General features: G+C 45.0%; 2 protein-coding genes across 2 annotated transcripts; both read right to left on the bottom strand.

Moving 5' to 3' along the window:
• Window positions 1–305: 305 nt before the first annotated feature.
• LOC124697344 (PTI1-like tyrosine-protein kinase 2) lies at window positions 306–8,182 on the bottom strand. The gene is made up of 4 exons (XM_047229950.1): window positions 8,082–8,182; window positions 7,872–7,995; window positions 7,705–7,791; window positions 306–563 (listed from the first exon to the last, which is right to left on the bottom strand). The coding sequence occupies exons 2-4, from the start codon at window positions 7,983–7,985 to the stop codon at window positions 306–308; spliced, it is 459 nt and encodes a 152-aa protein (XP_047085906.1). The 5' UTR covers window positions 7,986–7,995; window positions 8,082–8,182.
• A 4-nt stretch (window positions 8,183–8,186) lies between these two features.
• On the bottom strand, window positions 8,187–13,428 carry LOC124697342 (putative wall-associated receptor kinase-like 16; the record flags this gene model as incomplete). Its single annotated transcript, XM_047229948.1, has 4 exons — window positions 10,131–13,428; window positions 9,520–9,728; window positions 9,314–9,428; window positions 8,187–8,299 (listed from the first exon to the last, which is right to left on the bottom strand). Coding segments are annotated over exons 1-4 (1,419 nt in total), but the record flags the coding sequence as incomplete, so codon positions are not given.
• Between the last annotated feature and the right edge of the window lie 4,734 nt (window positions 13,429–18,162).

Below are 18,162 nucleotides of genomic sequence, written 5' to 3'. Positions count from 1 at the left end.
AGAAATTGGTTTTGCCTTGAGCACCAATGCTTATTTACAGAGAACATGCGCCTACTAGAGAGGCTGACGTTTTTAAATTAACCAAATCACAAATGAAAGTCACATGCCTCGTCAATGCATCAGTCCAAGGTTCGATGGCACTGATGATAATCTTCCTTCCCCTACAAAGTCACCCACCAGCCCATAAATAGCTGAGTTCATAATGCAATGTTATAAAACTAACATAACGAGCAATTGCGCTGCCACAGTAGATGCTTCGGCACCTCATACGCGAGACCCAACATTACAATCAAATTGCAAGGATGTTATATTGAGGACGGAGTGTCGTAGACAACGCCCTCTGTAGAAGCATATAGGACACCACCAAACCAATACCAGCGGGGCTGGGATGGGGACGGGGATGGGGACGGGGACGGGGGCGGGGGCGGGGTTCTCCGGGGGATTTCTCTGGGTAGACTGCCTGACGTGATGGTCGATAAGGAGCTCAAAGTCTCGACAACCTTGCTCATGCTGGGCCGGGAATTCGCATTGCCCTGCACACAGTCTGCTGCAAGTGAAGCCATCTGCTAGCCAAAATACATCAAAGAATCAGGTGAGAAACAAATACCAATAAAATAATTTACTACCTCTGTCCATAAATAGATGCCAAAAGTTTATCTAAATTTGAATGTATCTAGCCACGATTTAGTGTATAGATACATCCGAATTTAGACAAATCTTTGACATCTATTTATGGACGGAGGGAGTATTTGACTTATGAAACAAAGAACCAAGAAACATTGCAACGTTCATTCGCAAAAAAATGTAACATTGAATACTTCTGGACAACATTATAGCGCTTTCTCGAGACATAGCTACATTTGGTTCTTTATCATGTAAGACCTGTTTTGTTTGGCAAAAAATGTAAGGCCTTTTAATCCTTGTATAATGGTTTCAGCCTTTCATATGCGACAGATCGAACTGTACACATCCCATAAAACGTGGCAGAAGTGGAGCATGGGAGCTGCTGTAGCTGGACCATGGCTAGCGCAACACTATTCTCAGACGAAGCAAGACCACAAGAGATGTTATGGTAGGAGTTGCGAGAATGGATTTGACGTGCAAGGCTGTCCCAGTTTTTCCTCGAGGAATTGAAAACCAAATGTAGGGTGGTATACTTTTCATCTGGTAAGGCTGTCCCAGTTTTTCCTCTCTTCTGTTTTTTTTTGTCGGCCTGAGTCTGAGTGTGTATGTGTGTATGTGTTCTTTCTGTGCGTCGGACCTCTGGTAAAAAAAGTTGTCCGAGAAAGAAAACCTTGGTGGTTACCCCAAAGGTCCACTACTGCACTCCTAGTTTACATGTACTCATACTTGTAGCTAGCTAGAGGTGAATAGTGAATTCCAGAAATTTTCCGGATGGTGTCAAAGCTGGAATGAGCAGCGAGGTCCCTGGCGGTGAATCGAATCGGCAGTGTGCGGCAGAGCTCTGGACAGTCAGGGACGTGAGGACAAGACCCGGGCAAGGGGGCAGCAGGCCCAGGTCGAGCCGCCGAGGTATTCTGGTGCGGAGCCGGCCGGCGAACAAGGCGACGGCTGCACTTGGTCTTGGAGGCGGCGCTTGGTCCTGGTGGTTGTGGAGTAGGAGGCGGACTGTGCTCTGCCAAATCGGAGACTGCGGAGACCGCGGCCAGCAGCGTGCACAAGTATCAGTGAAGGAAGGATTGGTGGAGTGCTTGGAGACAGAGGCGTAGAAGGTAGGCAAGCCAGAACCGATGACGGTGAACTATGGGAGAAACTCAAGAGATGAGAAATTGATTGAAAATTTGCATCAGTTGATGAAGGTGAAGAAAGTGGAGAATTTAACTGTGAAGGCAAAGGATTCAGGAGAGGTGCTTGAAATTGCAACCAAAGATTTGGAAAAAAAATGAGACAATTAAAGAGAAGTTCAGAAATGGGACATGGTGTTTTTGCACCCAGGTGCATATGCTCCTGATCTTTTAAATGCATTTTAAACCCATTTCAAAATGTCAAAAAAAATTGGCAAAAAATGTTACATCTTGATGTTCTATGTCCTCGTAAAGTTTTTCATGAAAAACTGACATCTTTGGTATCATATATAAAAAGACAAAATTTGGTGCTAAGAAAAGGCTCTTCGTGAGACATTTCTTTATCTTTTTTTTACACACGACACAAAATAAGTCGATTGCGCATGTAGAATGTCGATATGTGCGCGCCAAATTTCTGTTTGAATTTTTTTGACACTTTAAAATACATTTTACGGTGGCAGGACTACAGGAGCATATGCACATGGGATCAAATGTGCATTTCTAGCCATGCAAAGCGGGAAAACGACAATTCTTGTCAACCTTGCTCATACTGGAAGTGGTACCCCGAATCATGCTTCTAGTTCAAATGAAAATTCCCGCTCAAATTGGATACTTGATTCGGGAGCATCGGCACATGTCACGGGCAGCTTTAGTATGTTGCATCATATGCTCCATATCCACGCATGAACAAGGATACCATACAAACCGCGGATGGAACTTACCAACCTTTCAAAGGGGCCAACACGGTGAAATGCACTCCGTCTATTACATTATCTTCAGTGTTACACGTTCCATCTTTTTTGTTTAGTTTGGTATCTATGAGCTCTTTGGTTGACGATGCTGATTGTAAAATAATAGCCAATCGACAAATTGTATAGTTGAGGAGAGAAAGACTGGAATGAGTCTTGGGATAGGTGTGAGACATAAGGGATTGTAGTACATGGACATATAGGACACCGATGATGCCCGATTCACCGCTTTATCGGTCGTTGCAAGTGATGATGATGCCGAGTGATATTCCAACATTGTCACCTAGGCCATATTCCTTTGATACTATGAGTAAGACATTTCCCGAAGAAATGAATATGGATAAAAACAAACTTACGTGTGATGCATGTGAGTATCGAAAACACACCAGGACATCATATGTGAGCCGCGGATTACGGAGCACGTCCCCCACTGTACTAGTTCACTCTAATGTCTGGACTTCCGTGATCTTTGTTAGTGGAACGAAGTATTTTTTCATCTTCATTGATTGTTACTTCTGGATGATTTGGATACATCTCATGAAACATAAAAAGGTGCTTAGATGTTTTCAGTGACTTCCATGCGTATATCCAAAATCGTTTCAACATTGATGTTCAAATTATCAGGCCTAATAATGGGACAGAGTATGTGAACCACGACTCTGGCAATTTTTTAAAGAAAAATAAGTACTTCATCAAACTTCGTGCCCTAATACTTCTTCTCCACATATTGGAGTAGCTGAAAGAAAGAATCAATATATGCTGGAATGCTACTTGACAACACTTGTGAGCATGGATATGACACAAAGAATGTGAGCCGTTCTATGGAGAGAAGAAGGATCCCAGCTCGTTGTTTGACTTTAACTCTCCTAGCACAAGTGATGCTAGTCAAGAGGGGGAGAGTGAACCCTTGAGGGCAAAGGAAGATGAACCTAGAGTTGTGGTTGGTTCAATTCCATATCCTAGTAGTGAAGAGAGATGGAGAACACCAAATGAGGAAGAAACGTTGAGGGTGTATACAAGGAGAAACCCTATGAGTGAAGGGATGGAGAAAGCCAAATGAGGAAGAAAATTTGAGGGTGTATACGAGGAGGCAATTGCACCATGAACAACAACAAACACGAACAACTTGTGAGGTCCAGGACCAGAGGGAGCAACATCATCAGCAACAGTTTCTAGTGGCCGATGAAGTCCACTCATCTGAGATTGAGCCATGTGTCATTGATGTTTCATTGAATTTGCCTATTGCCTCGAGGAAAGAGCCACGAGATAAGCTAGAAAAGCCTCCTAAAAGATACATGTTTGAGAATGATATTGCAAACTATGTGTCATGTGACTCTCTATCATCCGGGTATAGAGCCTTCATTGCTTCATTACAATCTGTGATAATCCCATGGGATTGGAAAGCAACAAAATAAGACCCAAAGTGGTATGAGCTCATGTTGGAGGAAATGAAAGCACTTGAGAGGAACACGACATGAGATCATGTTTCTCTCCAACAGAAAAACGTCTAGTTACATGCAAATGGGTGTATACCGTGAAGTAATCCCCAAAAGGGAAAATAGAACGATAAAAGGCGAGGTTGGTGGCAAGGGGTTCCTGTGAAACCTATGTGATTGACTATGATGAGACATTTGCACCTGTTGCAAAGATGAGTACATTAAGACCTCTTATTTCTTGCGCTGGTAACTTTGGTTGGCCATTGATCAATTGGATGTCAAAAATGCATTCTTGCATGATGCATTCTTGCATGATGATCTTAAGGAGGAAGTGTACATGGGAATTCCACCTGGCTTTGATACATCTCAGACTCAAGGGGAAGGTCCTTAGGTTGAGAAAGTCATTATATGGGCTTAAACAATCTCCACGAGCGTGTTTTTGGCATGTCCTGTAGTAACTTTGGTAGCAGACATACTGGTTTATTCTAGTATTGATTGATCTGCTTATCACCCATAGAGTAAGTATAATAAGTGGCTTATAGAGTTATGTGGCATTTTTCTCATGTGCGTGAGGCATGAAAAAAGTTAGGAGAGTGGACTCTTATGCAAGAACCCACCTCTAAGCATGCTTCTAGACAAATGTAATAAATGTGAAGAAATAGATATGGAGAAGGTTGTAAAAATTAGAAGTATAATAACCAACCTTACAGCCTATCTTACTATAATGAGTGACTATAAACAATGACTAGATGATATGGAAGCTACATATAGCCATTAGTTGACTATACTATTAGCTATGATCTATGGACCCATTATGGACCCCCTTGGGTTTCGAGGGGATGGTGGAGTTGGCCAAGAGGCTGAAGTTATCTTTGAGCAAGTAAACAATGACAATGACCCTCTAGAGAGGACTTGCAGGAATCCAAGCACAACTCATAAGGACCCCTGGCGTGGGGCAGCGAGGGGAGTGACCTAGGTTTTGGCCACCGTGAGGTGGTGTGTGTGGTGGAGGTCTATTGATCATTAGTGGCATGTAATTGTAACCATTATCTCCTATTCACTTAATGAAATGACACGCAGATCTCTTGCGAGTTCTCGAAAATAAGGAGATAGTGGATTTTGTACCATGCACGGGAGATACCGTGCATGTAGTCGAAGCTTGTCATGTTTAAGAATGTTACATAATGTTTATTTAGGGTTTATTTTGGTTATGTCATGTTTGTTTTGTTTCAAAATGTGCCATCATGTTTCATCGTGTATCAAAAAAACAAATAATACGAATTTCCAAACATTATGCATGGTGCATCTATGCAGGATTTCCTCCAATAAGCATGGTGGGACACTGTCCGTGGCCGGGCAAGGCTACTCCTATGTACCCGGCTTCCAGAGTGGTATCTGGCACATCCCCTGGTGAAGACCTGTTGCTACAATGGACCCCGAGATGGGAACGATGCGCGTCGAGGCGAATTCCCATACGCCCTGGCTTGCTCGTGTTTTCTCTTGAAAAAAACATACATTGTATGGTTTTCGGTCTAGTTTTCCTCATAAACTAGGACAATCCTCTCTTCTTAGATAAATTACAGATGCATCCTACCCACCCCTCTTTGAGCCGTTCCTCGGGAAAAAAAAATGATTCCTACGTGTCCCACTACCAGTCAGCGACATCACCGCCAACACATCTCGTCCAGCTGATGTTCCCATGGTTGGAATTGTCTGTGCTAAACTTTGTTCAATGCTACATGTGATTGAGAACGTAGTTCTAATACGGGATAGAAAATATATGCCTTCTAAATAGAAAAATATCATTCTGATTTCCCGTACCCATTGTTGGTTGAAACTTTCATCCTGAAGGACGATAGGTTTAAGTGTGCTTGTCTAGAGTACCCATTGTTGGTTACTATCTCCAAGAGTACGTTCATTTGCTTATGCGAAAAGGCTATAGTAATATACTTACTATATATAAAAGCCGATGGCTTTTGCCCACACCTCTGATCGGGCTCATGTCTATGAACATTGCACATGAACAGTGCCATCTTTTTTTACTTTTTTAAAAGTCAATAAATTTTTAAAGTTTTGATAACAATTTTCACAGTAATTCATTGGTAGAAATATTATACAGTAATTTAGTTACCTGTGGGTAGTACTTCACCAGATCATAATTCTTTAGCGGCAATCTAATTTTTCGTCTTAATTACTTACGCAGTACTTCTCCGTGACGCGGTAACTACCTATATTTTTTTCAAAATCAACTTTTACTATATATAAAAGCCGATGGCTTTTGCCCTCACCTCATTGGTCGGACAGTATTCATGTGTATGAAGAGTGCACAATGCTATCTATTTTTTTAATTATATAGTAACTTTTTAAAGTTTTGATAATAATTTTTCGCAGTAATTCGTTGGTAGAAATATTATATAGTAATTAAGTTTCCTACAGGTAATACTTCACCGATCATAATTCTTTAGTGGCAATCTAATTTGCCACGTTAACTTTTTCGCAGTAGTTCTCCGTGACACGGTAACTACCTATATTTTTTCCAAAAGCAATTTATCGGTAGAAATCTTGAACGTTAATAGTAATTTGCCGATGTCAACTACGAAACAGGGCGTTAACTACCTAATAGTAATTCTTTCAGGGCGCATATTCCACGATGGTAATTTCTCAACGGTGCACAAACGCGACAATTTTTACACAAATCTTCAACCTCAACCGTAACTTTGCTCAATAATTACCCGTAAATAATTCTTCACCAATGCATAATTCTTGGTCGAGTAATTCCAAAAAATCCAACATTCGCCACCTCTTTTACATGGGAAAATAAAGTCGTGCTCTTCTACGGTACTTACTCCACTTGTACATCGTTTCTTTCGTCTAGGAAGAATACTATGACCTTCTTCTTCGGTACCTTGGTACCTTTAGAAATATATACTTACTCCATCACCCGCTACCTCTTTCTACCACAGAAAATACTATCATTTTCTTCCGTGGCAATTCCTGAAACAAATATACTCCACCATCCGCTTCCTCTATTAGTCAACAAAAATACTATTGCCATCTTTTCAGTATTTGTGAAAAAACTTGGTCCATCGTAAGTCAAATCTTTTAACCGATGCACGCTGTCCTTGTTCCGGGCACTACAACTTCTGTGTAGTGCTACTAGCATATTACCCCCCTTTTTTTCATTGCCTACAATCGTTCGGTGTTATTTTTCATACTACCCACTTTTTTTATGGCCTCACAATTAACGCTTCCCTGTTTTATGTTTCCTTTCTTAGGACCACCGAAAATACAACTTCTAATGATAAAGGCTACCTTTTAGATGTTTCAAACAAGTGAATTTACATTTTTATCTTTTTTGTCTTTCCATCCTTCCACTTTCACTTCTTCTTCCCGCCGTTGAGATCCCTATTAAGGAAGAATATCTAGTATGTGCTTTCTTTGCGAGAAAATCTTTTTTTCTAGCGATACCTATAGGCGCTGGAGAAAAAATATAAACCATTGCATTATAAAACCACTTTTACGTTTCTTAATCAGTACTTTCACACCAATACTTTTGTTGTACTTCAGCAACCCATATATAAAATACTACAAAAAATAATCTAACAACCAAGGGCGCCGCTTGCCGCTGCAACAAACTTCCTAGTATTACTAAAAGTGCATCCATCCTAGATTGCTCACTGTGAACACAACAGAAAATAGGTTCAAGAATATCACCTCGTCAACAGCCTCAAGAGAGTATAGCCCTCCAAGCGATGGATCCACGCATTGCTCCACATTTCCTGTGCTAATTTTTTGTATAGTCTGCAGATTTAGTATCATCATAGTTTAGCTGATGCATAATACATCTTCTCAAGAATTTGTATTCGTTAGAGCTTCCATACCCATGTCACTAGTGGTCTATACTTGCTCTGTCCCGGTAAATTACAATCTTCAGCTAGTTGCCCAGTTAAAATTTCCAATAGCACCACCCCAAAGCTGTAGATATCACACTTCATGCTGAACTCCCTGACACCGAGAAACATTAATTATGAAAATACATAAGCTAGAGAATAATAAAGCACCAAAGCATTTGGTCAATATTAGTCGCATACTCGAATGGATCATAGTCACTCGTACAAGGGTCTCCAGAGACACCAAGGTACTCAATCTTTGCAACATCGTTCTCAAAGATAAGTATGTTTCTGGATTTGATGTTGCTTGTGGATGATGGGAGGCTCTGCTTTCTCGTGGAGAAATTCAAGTCCTTTTGCAGCAGTTAAGACGATCTTCACCCGCTGCTTCCATGATAGAGCACGCCGTCGTATTCCATCCGTAGTCATGAAAAAGATTAGGCACGAGTTGCTTGCAAAAATAAGACTGTTAGGATTGTGCTATCTAGAGCGGTGCGTGTGCACAAATATAATATGGCAACCCAACCATGCATGCATGCAAAACAGCTTCCATGCGGAATTACTTTGGGTTTTCAAACTCTAAAATCTTTTATCTTTTAAATGGTAAGTCAAAATTTATATCCGCTTTCAAGGTTAGTTTTTTCACCGAGATTTTTGAAACTAGATCCCATGTTCATATGTTTTGGCACTAGTTGCCAGATTATAGTCATTTGGTCACCAAGTTATCCAATGTTGGTTGCCAAGTTAAAATCAAATGCTTGCCAGGCTTTTATAACTTCACTCCTCACACATGTAAGCCTTGCATTATCATAATGTCATATTTTATGTGTTTAGACTGGATAAAATACCCACTCCATGTAGATAATTGCTATGACAAAAAAAATGTAAAAGTTATCTGGTAACTATGTACAATTTGAGTGGTGAAATTTACTAGATACCTGGTAGCTACAATACTATAGCCTGGTAAACTGACGTCGAGAAAAAGTTTCGTCAAAACATATTAAGATGGGATCTTGTTTTGAATCCCTCGTCAATACGAACTGAGCAGTGAAGAGGGATTGTCAATAGGATTAACGGTTCTAGAGATGATTAATTTTAAAATTTTGAACCATGGAAAGATTGTTTACAAGTCTCTCCGCCTAGAACAGAGTGAATGTTAACTCCCACCGTTGGAGGGAAAGGTCACATGCATCCCCTTATTATAATAACCAACTAAAGGTATGATCTGTGTTTTTAGTTGTGAAGCCGATTGTGGTCGTGTGCAACCTAGCCATGCAGAGACCGTGATGTAACAGTGGATTTTATTAATAAATCTTCCATTCTCGAAAAATGGTGTGTCTGTCTAGATGTTGAAACCTATGAGCACTTTTCTTTTGCTTTCCTGATCTTAATGAATGGGATGGTTACATAAAAAAACACATAATGAAGAATACCATGCAAGGAGCCCATTGTTGCATACTCATATGCAAGAACATGAACGTTCCCTTCAACAAAGTGCCCAAAAAGGTGGACAACATTCTCGTGCTTCAATTTTGAAATGATCGGAACCTGCAAAGGAAGTGGAACTAAAATGAAATCAATCCTTGCTAGACTAAATAAATAGAAGAAAATTTGAAAAATACTAGGCGCAGAGGGGGACCTGGTCCTGGAATTCCTCAAAAAGTGAGGCATCGAGCTTCTTTATCACACATCTGTTGCCACCTGTGGTTCCAAGGAAAAAAGTAGTGTATGGGACACATCCTAGCACATCAGGAGGCATCAAGTTCTTGCTTACGCTCTTCAGTTTGTCCAGTGTAATAATGGGCGAAGTTGGCGGAGTTTTGCTGGAGGGGTCGACATAGTTGCTGCCTGCTAAGAGAAAATCTTAAAACCATTCAAAAAACTAATATTTGGATATGGTAAGGTACTCAAGACACTTTTGATTTAGTGGTGCTACTGTTTACTGCTTCCTACGTTTTAATGAGTATTTTTTACTGAATTGCAAACCAACTTACCAAAATTCTTATGGTTTAAACAAAGCAAAACCACATACCCTCCAATGAAAAATTGTGAACAGGTATTGTGTTGGTTAAATTCAACTATTTCTTTTTTGTAAGAAAAACAGAACCTAAGTGCATAGAACATTTGAGTGCAGGTGCACATAGCTAAATGAAGACAAAGAATACCCATTTTTCGAACTGAGCAAAGAATAGCCATAAAAAGCTACTGTACTAGGAGATTAGGCAACCCTAAAGAACTTTCCCTTATTACCTGAAAACCCAGCACTATGTCTGCCCCTGAGCTTGTGCAGAGCTTTTCTAATCATCCTTAGTCTATCACCCACTTCTATCATTTGTGGGCGCAGGTTGTCATTCCATCTCAAGCACTCAATTGCTAGCTTTGCAACGTCTTCAAGCAGCTTAGTGTTCTTTTTTCCAGACGAAATTTTCTCATCAAACAAGTGTCTCACCTTCTTCCCTTTTCCAAAGGCCTCATTGAAACTTTGAGTAAGGATAGTGTTCCCGTCGACCGCCTTTTTTCTCGTAATTATTTCTAGCAAAACAACTCCAAAGCTATACACATCACTCTTTGGAGTTAATTTCCCACTATTTATGTATAAAGGATCCATGTAACCTATGGGACCTATGACAGTTTCTGTATGCTGGGCATCACCAGTAGAAAGCAATCTTGCTATTCCAAAATCAGATATCTTGGGCAAGCAGTTCTCGTCCAACAATATATTAGCCGGTTTGATGTCACCATGAAGGACAGGACTATACATTGAATGCATGCAGGATAGTGCTTCAGCTGACTCAACCGCAATGTCCAGACGTTTTTCCAAAGGGAAAGGGACAAGACCGGCCTCATTGCTGCCGTGAAGCATGTTGTAGAGGTTTCCATTACAGATAAATTCCATAACAATCATAAGAGCATTATCCTCCGTGCAGCAACCTAACAGTCTGACAACATTCTTGTGGTTTATCTGAGAATGCACAGTCACCTCCTTGGCAAAATCTTCCTTCTTGGTTTCATTTTTGAACCTTTTTACTGCAACTGGACGCTGATCATCTAATATTCCTTTGTAAACCATACCAAATCCCCCTTCTCCCAATACGGTAGAATATCCATTGGTAATGTCCTCTATCTCTTTTTGCGTGTAAAATATTAGGTTATAGTTGCTGTATGATCTTTCACGCACCTCTTGTACATTTGTTTGAAGGAAATCCCTAAGGTTGCTCCATTGGTAATCCATTTGCAAACTGCAAACCAAGACTAGATTTGCAAAACAGGGAACATTGGCTTGGCTGTATCACAATGCAGACTAGTATTATATTCTCAAAGAAAAAACAATGGCATACTAATATCAGTGAGGCTGAGGAAATCTTGATCTCTTTTGCAAATTGATTTTATCTTTGGCTGCAAGAAAGTTCATTTTAAAATAATATAAAATATGGTTATTCTGATTCTTTTCAAAAGAAAATGTCGACGTCGAAGAACCCTCCAGCATATCCTTACAACTTACAAGTAGCACATAGTAGGAGGTGCAGAGCTTGATACAAGAAAAGAATAAATGTGGCCATTACCACGAACAGATTATCGTACCTGGAATGGGATTGGCATCTAGAAGCATCTTTTCAATTAGGATATGAGTTTGATAAGTACTAATGGCAGGGGATGGAGAAGAAAGGTGTGACAAGATGGCACGAACTGGGGGCTAGGCAATCAGAATTTCAAATTCTATACCTGATATACACATAATACACCCCTACTCCTACCTACTTTGGTAGCAAACCCTTAACTCGAACCCACGAAATAGCAAGAAGCTTCCCCTATTTGGCTGCGTCTCCTGGATAAGCCAGGCATTTGAGGCAGCTTCGATCTAGTTAGTTGAGAAACTGCCACCACAAGAAACCATTAGATCTTGAAAACAACCGAGCATACTTATTGTTGCCTAAATGGCAAAATTCACCCCTAAATATTGTGCCCAGATACATAAATATAATCTCATGATTAAGTAAATCATCATGATAAGACAAACAATTCGTACCTGTTTCTTCGTTGTAGAAGAGCTCCCTCAAATTATCAGCCTGTGGTCCAGCTAGCTTGCTAGTTTGAGATGTCCTTCAGCATAGTCAACTAGGCACACATGTCGCCAACTATTTTGCAATGGGCGATACCATGGATGGAGACGACTTTCGTGTATTGTTGAAAAGTCAATGAGTGAAGAAGCATAACAAACAATTGTCTACTTGCTGATTTATTTTGCCAACAAAAAAGTCAATGAAGGAAGAAGCATGAACAACTTCCTTGCAACCGGTACTTCCTTCCCACATTGCCTGTAAACGGTGATAGATATGTAAGAGGGAGTTTTCATCCAGATGGCGACCGTTTCAACTGTCACCCTACTCTTATCTTCCTGCAGAATATACCTTAGTTCATCCATCACATGGGTTGGGTTGAGAACAGCTTAGGCACCTCGGCTGTGCTTCTTACTGGAGTTCCCAGGGAAAAAATCACTGCAGAAGGGGAGTTCGTCGAGCAGACCCTCTGCCCCCTCTTTAATTTGTCTTAGCTTTTACAGAAGTGATAAATAAGGTGCATGATCTGGGTCTGTTCCAGCTACCTGTTCTTAATGGACACCGGGACATTCCAATTGTTCAGTACGCAGATGATTTGCTAATCATCATGCAGGCGTCTATTACTCAACTACTTTGCATACAGGGGCTTCTTGAGACTTCTGCGCAATATGCTGGTCTTAGAGTTAATTACCACAAGTCTTGTTTAGCCCCAATTAATATACAGTATATCAGAAGCAAGGGCCACTAATCTGGCTGGGGTATTAGGGTGTGAAGTGGGTGTTTCTAAGCCCAGAATTCAATGGATCGAATGTCTGTCACTGACAAAATTGATAGAAGACTAGCCTCTTGTTCTTCTTTTCTATCATTTGGAGGGAGGTTACAAATTGTTAAGTCGGTGCTCTCTTCTTTGCCTACTTATTATGCCATGGGAGTGCTGAGTGCTCAAGAGGGATTCAATTATGCTGTTGGAAAGCGAAGGAGGATTCGTTTGTGGAATAAGTCTGAGACCACCGGCAAATGCCAGGCTCCTGCAACTGGGAACAGAGTCTGTCAACCGAAAGCGCGAAGTGGCAACGAGCTCGCTCTTGTAGCATTCAAGGGAAAAGAAAAAAAAACTTCCAACTGAAGATTTGCTTCCGAATCGTAATTACGAACTCGATTTCGAAATTTTAATTTCCATCCGGGTGAATAAGGAACTTACATATGTTAATTTGTACTTCCAGTTTGGAAATTTTGCCGCTCAACTGGAGAAATTTTGCTTTTCAGATGGAAAATTTGAAGTTCCTACTCAAGTTCAAGAAAATGTTTGTTGAATCCAAAAACAGTTCTGCATTCAACTGGGTTTCCACAAAACTTATAAAGAAATTCGAAAACTTCCAACTCACAGCACGGCGGTCGGAAGAGGAAACGGCCGCCGGCGATGGCGATGCCCCTGGCGGCGGCGCATTGGGGGCCCGAGTTGCCATCTACGTGTTGCGCGCCCTCTAGGGTTTGCGGCGAGCCGCGCGCGTGGGTTCAGAGAAGAAAGAGGAAGCAACCGAACCAAAACGCGCCAGGCAGATTGGCCGGCGAGGCTGCGGCTGGCAGGTCGCAGTGCGCTTTGTGGGGAACCGGCTCCTCTAACGTGAAGGCCACAAGTCAGACTCTGACTTTCCTTCTTCAAACAGGCTAAATCTTTCCAAAAAAAAGTATAAAAGAAAAGAAAACCCCTGCAAGGGAATCTCTCGTGCCCCTGGTTCCATCAGCGCCACCGGTTACTCGACTCGTCGTCGATGGCGCGCGTCCGCCCAATTTGCTCGACCTCCACTGATTCGACCTCGCCTTTGCTTGGACTCGGTCCTCCGTCGGCTCACCGTCGTCCCTGTCCGGCTTACCGTCGTTCGCGTCTGGCTCGCCGTGCTGGCGTCCGCGCCGTCGTCGGCGACGGAAATTTTCCCGGGAACTCGTGCGCCCTGCTGCCATCCACTCCTTCGTTGCCCACGGCGATACGTCTGCTCAGCCGGGCGCCCTTCGCCAAGCTCGTCGTGCTTGCGTCTGCACCGTCGTCGGCGACTGAAAATTTCCAGGCCGCCATGGGCGCCCAACTGCCATCCGCACCTCTGTTGCCGACGACGAATCATCCACGCCGTTGAGCGCCCCTTCGTCAAGCTGGTCGCTGGTAGCAGGGCGCGCACGGGTTCCTGCGAAAATTTCCGGTGCGGACGGCAGCACGGCAAGCCAGACGCGGACGGCGGTGAGCCGTCGACGACGAGTCGAGCAACCGATGGTGCTGATAGAGCCAGGCACGGGCGCGGAGATTCCCTTGCAGGGATTTCCTTTTCTTTTTTCCTTTTTTTTTTAGAATGAATCGGCCCGTCTGAAGAAGGAGAGTCAGAGTCTGACTTGTGGTCTTCACATTAGAGGAGCCGGTTCCATCTCCAGCAACGTGACGCAAACACGCTGAGCCACCATTTTCGTTCATTGTGATCGGAAATGCGTCCGGCACCACCTCCAGCGGAGCGACGTAAAGTAACTAGGTCGTTCGCGGAAACGCAAACCTGACCCAAATATGCGTCTCGGATGCGTCTCTGCGGACGCTGTGCGGACGCACAAAGTGTCCGCTCGCGTCCGGCGGACGTTTCGTCGGGCCCGCCTAGCAGTGACCCTGCGTCGATGCGTCTTCTCAAACGCGTCAGCGACTGGCACCCGCTGCGTCGCTTCGGCAGTCTGGGCCACGTTAATGGCGATGCCTCGGCTGCCGAGCAGCCGCAGCCTACCTCCGCCAACCACGTTAATGGCGACGCCACGCGTCCCGCGGCCACCGCATGCCTCCGGCCTATATAAAGGGGGCGCGCGTTCCTCTTCCTCATCCACTCCTCCAAAGAAACCCTAGCCGCCACAAAGCTCGACCGTAGCGCCGCCTAGATGTTCCTGCGACGTAGCCAGGCCCGCGAGGAAGTCCATGACTAGTCCTGGTGGCCGGCGAGGCGGTCGAGGCTGTGGCACTGGGCGCCCCGGGGGCCGGGGCAGGGGCCGCCGTGGTGGAGCAGCTACATCCCCACGCTCGTCGTCGCATGCGCCCTCCTCATCTTTGCAGGAGGACCGCTGCTTCGAGTTCCTCCTCCGCATCGACGACGACCCACTCGGCATCAAGCGGCTCCCGGACAAGTTCGCTGAGTTCGTCGATGGCGTCGAGCCGGCGCATTTGCAGCTACGGGAGGCTAGCTGCAACTTCTGCCGCTGGACCGTGGAGGTCTTGTTCGACGGGCAGGGCAAAATGTACCTGCACACGGGATGGGACAAGTTCGTCCGTGACCTCGCGCTCGAGCCCGGCTGCCAGCTCACCTTCCTCTACGAGGGGGACGGTGAGATGATCGTCAAGATGTTCGACGACACAGCCTGCCGCAGACACTACCACACCGACGAATCCGGCTCGGACACCGATAGTTAGAACTTAGAGTGTTCTTTCCTTGCAGCGAATCTGGCTACGGGCCAGACGAAGCCAGTAGTGGAGGTTTCTGTCTGTTCTTCCTCGGTAGAACCAACAAGGGCACCGTCTCCCGCTGGATTTTCCAGTTTGTGTGACTGGGTGTGCCCTCGAATGTTCTTTCTTGGCAGCGAACAAACGGAAATCAACACAACTGGTTTTGATTTTTAAAATGTTTTTATTGGTGTCAACCATGGTTCAAACTATGTATTAGTTTGTGTAAACCATGTTCCAAACTATGTATTAGTTTGTGTAAAATAATCTTCCAATATGTAATATTTGGAACTATGTTCAAATTGAAAACAGAGAAAAAAACAAAAAACAAAAAATGCGTCGGGCCGCTGGAGCCACCCCCAGACGCAAACGGACGCGCGGACGAAAATAGTCATTTCAGCATCCGCAGCGCGGCGCAACGGAAGCGCGCGGACAATAAAATGCATCGCGCCGCTGGAGATGCCCTGATTGCGTATGCTGCCGTGTGGTGGGCTATGCGGGGCTGCGGCCATGGTTTGGCACAGTGGATAACAGCAGTAGCCCCTAAACCCTCAAATCTTCAAAGCAGTTTAAGGGTTGAGAATGAGCATTTTTTGGTATTTTTAAGGGATGAAAAACAGGGACAAAGACTAGAATCCTCAAACCCTTAAAACTGAGGATTAGGGGCAGAGACTAGAACCCTCAAACCCTTAAAAACATTCATTTAATATATCACAATTATCAACATCTCAATAACGGTTTGAAAAAAACAATAATCATTCTAGTTATTATTACAACACCAAATAGTAATTTCAATCACATAATAATCATCCAAGTTATTACAATAATTATTGAAATTAAATAGGACATAGAAAACTAAAACAAAGATAGATCATGGGCCTTGGCGCCGCCCATCCAACTGCCAATGGTGCTCTACTAGATCATCCCGGAGCTGACCATGAGTCTTTGCATCCTCAATCGCACGATGTGCTTCAAGAAAAGCTTGTATGCGACAAGGGTTTCTTTCCGGTTGCACAAGGGTTTTGGTACCCACTAAACCCCATGATACCGGCGGCGGATCTACGAGGCTTGAAATAATCTGAGGCGGCCTCACAATCTTCGACAATGTTCACAAACAAACTACGGCGCATTCGGTACCTTCTCCGGAAGAGGCGAGGTGGGTATGTCAGTACCCTGGCGAAGTAGTCTTGCATCAAATGCTCGTGTCCGAGAGCGTGGTTCCGGTAGATGGTGACTCGCCCCATCTTCGACCCCCTCCTCTGATCCATCAACTTCACGCGGTCTTCAAACTCTTGCACCTCGACGAGGATTTGCATCATCTCGATGTCGTTGTCTTGAAGCAACTCCTCGATGTCCGAATCGTCCGACGACGACCAACCGGAACCATCGGACAATGACATGGAGTCGTCGGTGGTCACCTCCATCTACAAAAACAACAAACAAAAAATTGTTAGTGCTAATGAATAAAAGAGGAAAAATGAAACAAAGAAGAAAAAAGGAGGAGGCATACCTGCAGGGGCGGGGCGCGGTGGCTCGGGGTGGTCGGGGCGGCGCAGAAGCCTCTGGTCGGGGGCGGGGCGCGGCTCGGGGAGGTCGGGGCAGGGAGGGGAGGGCAGGGGCAGGGCGCGGTGGCTCGCCGCGGTCTGGTCCGGGGCGCGGCTCGGGAGGTCGGGTCCAGGGCTTGGGGGAGGGAGGCAGGCGACAGGGGGCGGCGGCGCGCAGCTCAGGGAGGCTCGAGGAGGTGGGGGAGGCGGCAGGGGGCGGGCGCGGCGGCTCGGGGCGGCGGTGGCCGCGCGGCTCGGGAGGTCACGACGCTGGGCAAAAGGCCGCGGGGAGGGACGGATCCAGGTGCGGCACAGCTCGCGGCGGCCGGCGCGCGTCGAGGGGAGGCGGGGGCGGCCGGAATGGCGGCGGGCGGCGGCCGGCGGCGCGGACACGGGAGGTTGGGACGCGGCCGGCGGCCTCCATCTTTTCCTCATCCTCTTCTACTTCTACACCTTTTCCCCTCCTTCTCATCCACCTCTTCACCCTCTTCAACTTCTTCACCTCCCCTCCTCCTCTTTCCCTTCCCCTACCTTTCTTACCCTCCTCTTCTTTCTCTTTTCCACCATCACCTCTCCGGCAATAGCGACCACCGGCTTCCTCCCCGATGACGGCGGCCACCTCCTCGCCAGCAATGGCGACCACCTCCTCCCCGACGATAGTAACCACCTCCTCTCCGGCAACGGCGACCACCACCTTCCCGATGATAGCGACCACCTCCTCCCTGAAGACGGCGACCACCTCCAATATCCTGCTCCGATGCTCACCTCCGACGCCCTACTACGCCACCGCCGATTCCCGCTTCTAGCGACCTTCTCCTCTCCTAGATCTCGTCAACGCCACGAGGAGGCGACATGGAATCAATTGCTTTATTTTGGTTTTTAGGGTTTTTTCTATAAAATCACATGGATAGTTGGGCATTGGTCCTAGCTTTTTTAAAATTGCAAAAAAAAATACTAGCAGTGAACTGAAAAAGGGCATGGGCACGCGCCTGGTATAGTAATGGCAGCGTGCCAAAATCGACACGCGACTGGTACCTGGACTACCGGTCGTGTGCGGGCACGCTACTGTTACTTACTACCAGTGGCGAGGTACCAGTCACGGGCCGGGGCTCGTGACTGGTAGCCAAAATACGCACACGACTAGTTGGCTTTTCCCCTTGCAGCAGCGGCAGCGCTGACAACCGCATCAACACCTGCTACGGCTCTAGCACCAGCACCAA

Source organism: Lolium rigidum, chromosome 3, assembly GCF_022539505.1.
Source record: "Lolium rigidum isolate FL_2022 chromosome 3, APGP_CSIRO_Lrig_0.1, whole genome shotgun sequence".
Taxonomy (NCBI): Eukaryota; Viridiplantae; Streptophyta; class Magnoliopsida; order Poales; family Poaceae; genus Lolium; species Lolium rigidum.
This window is presented reverse-complemented; position numbering and strand designations above follow the sequence as displayed.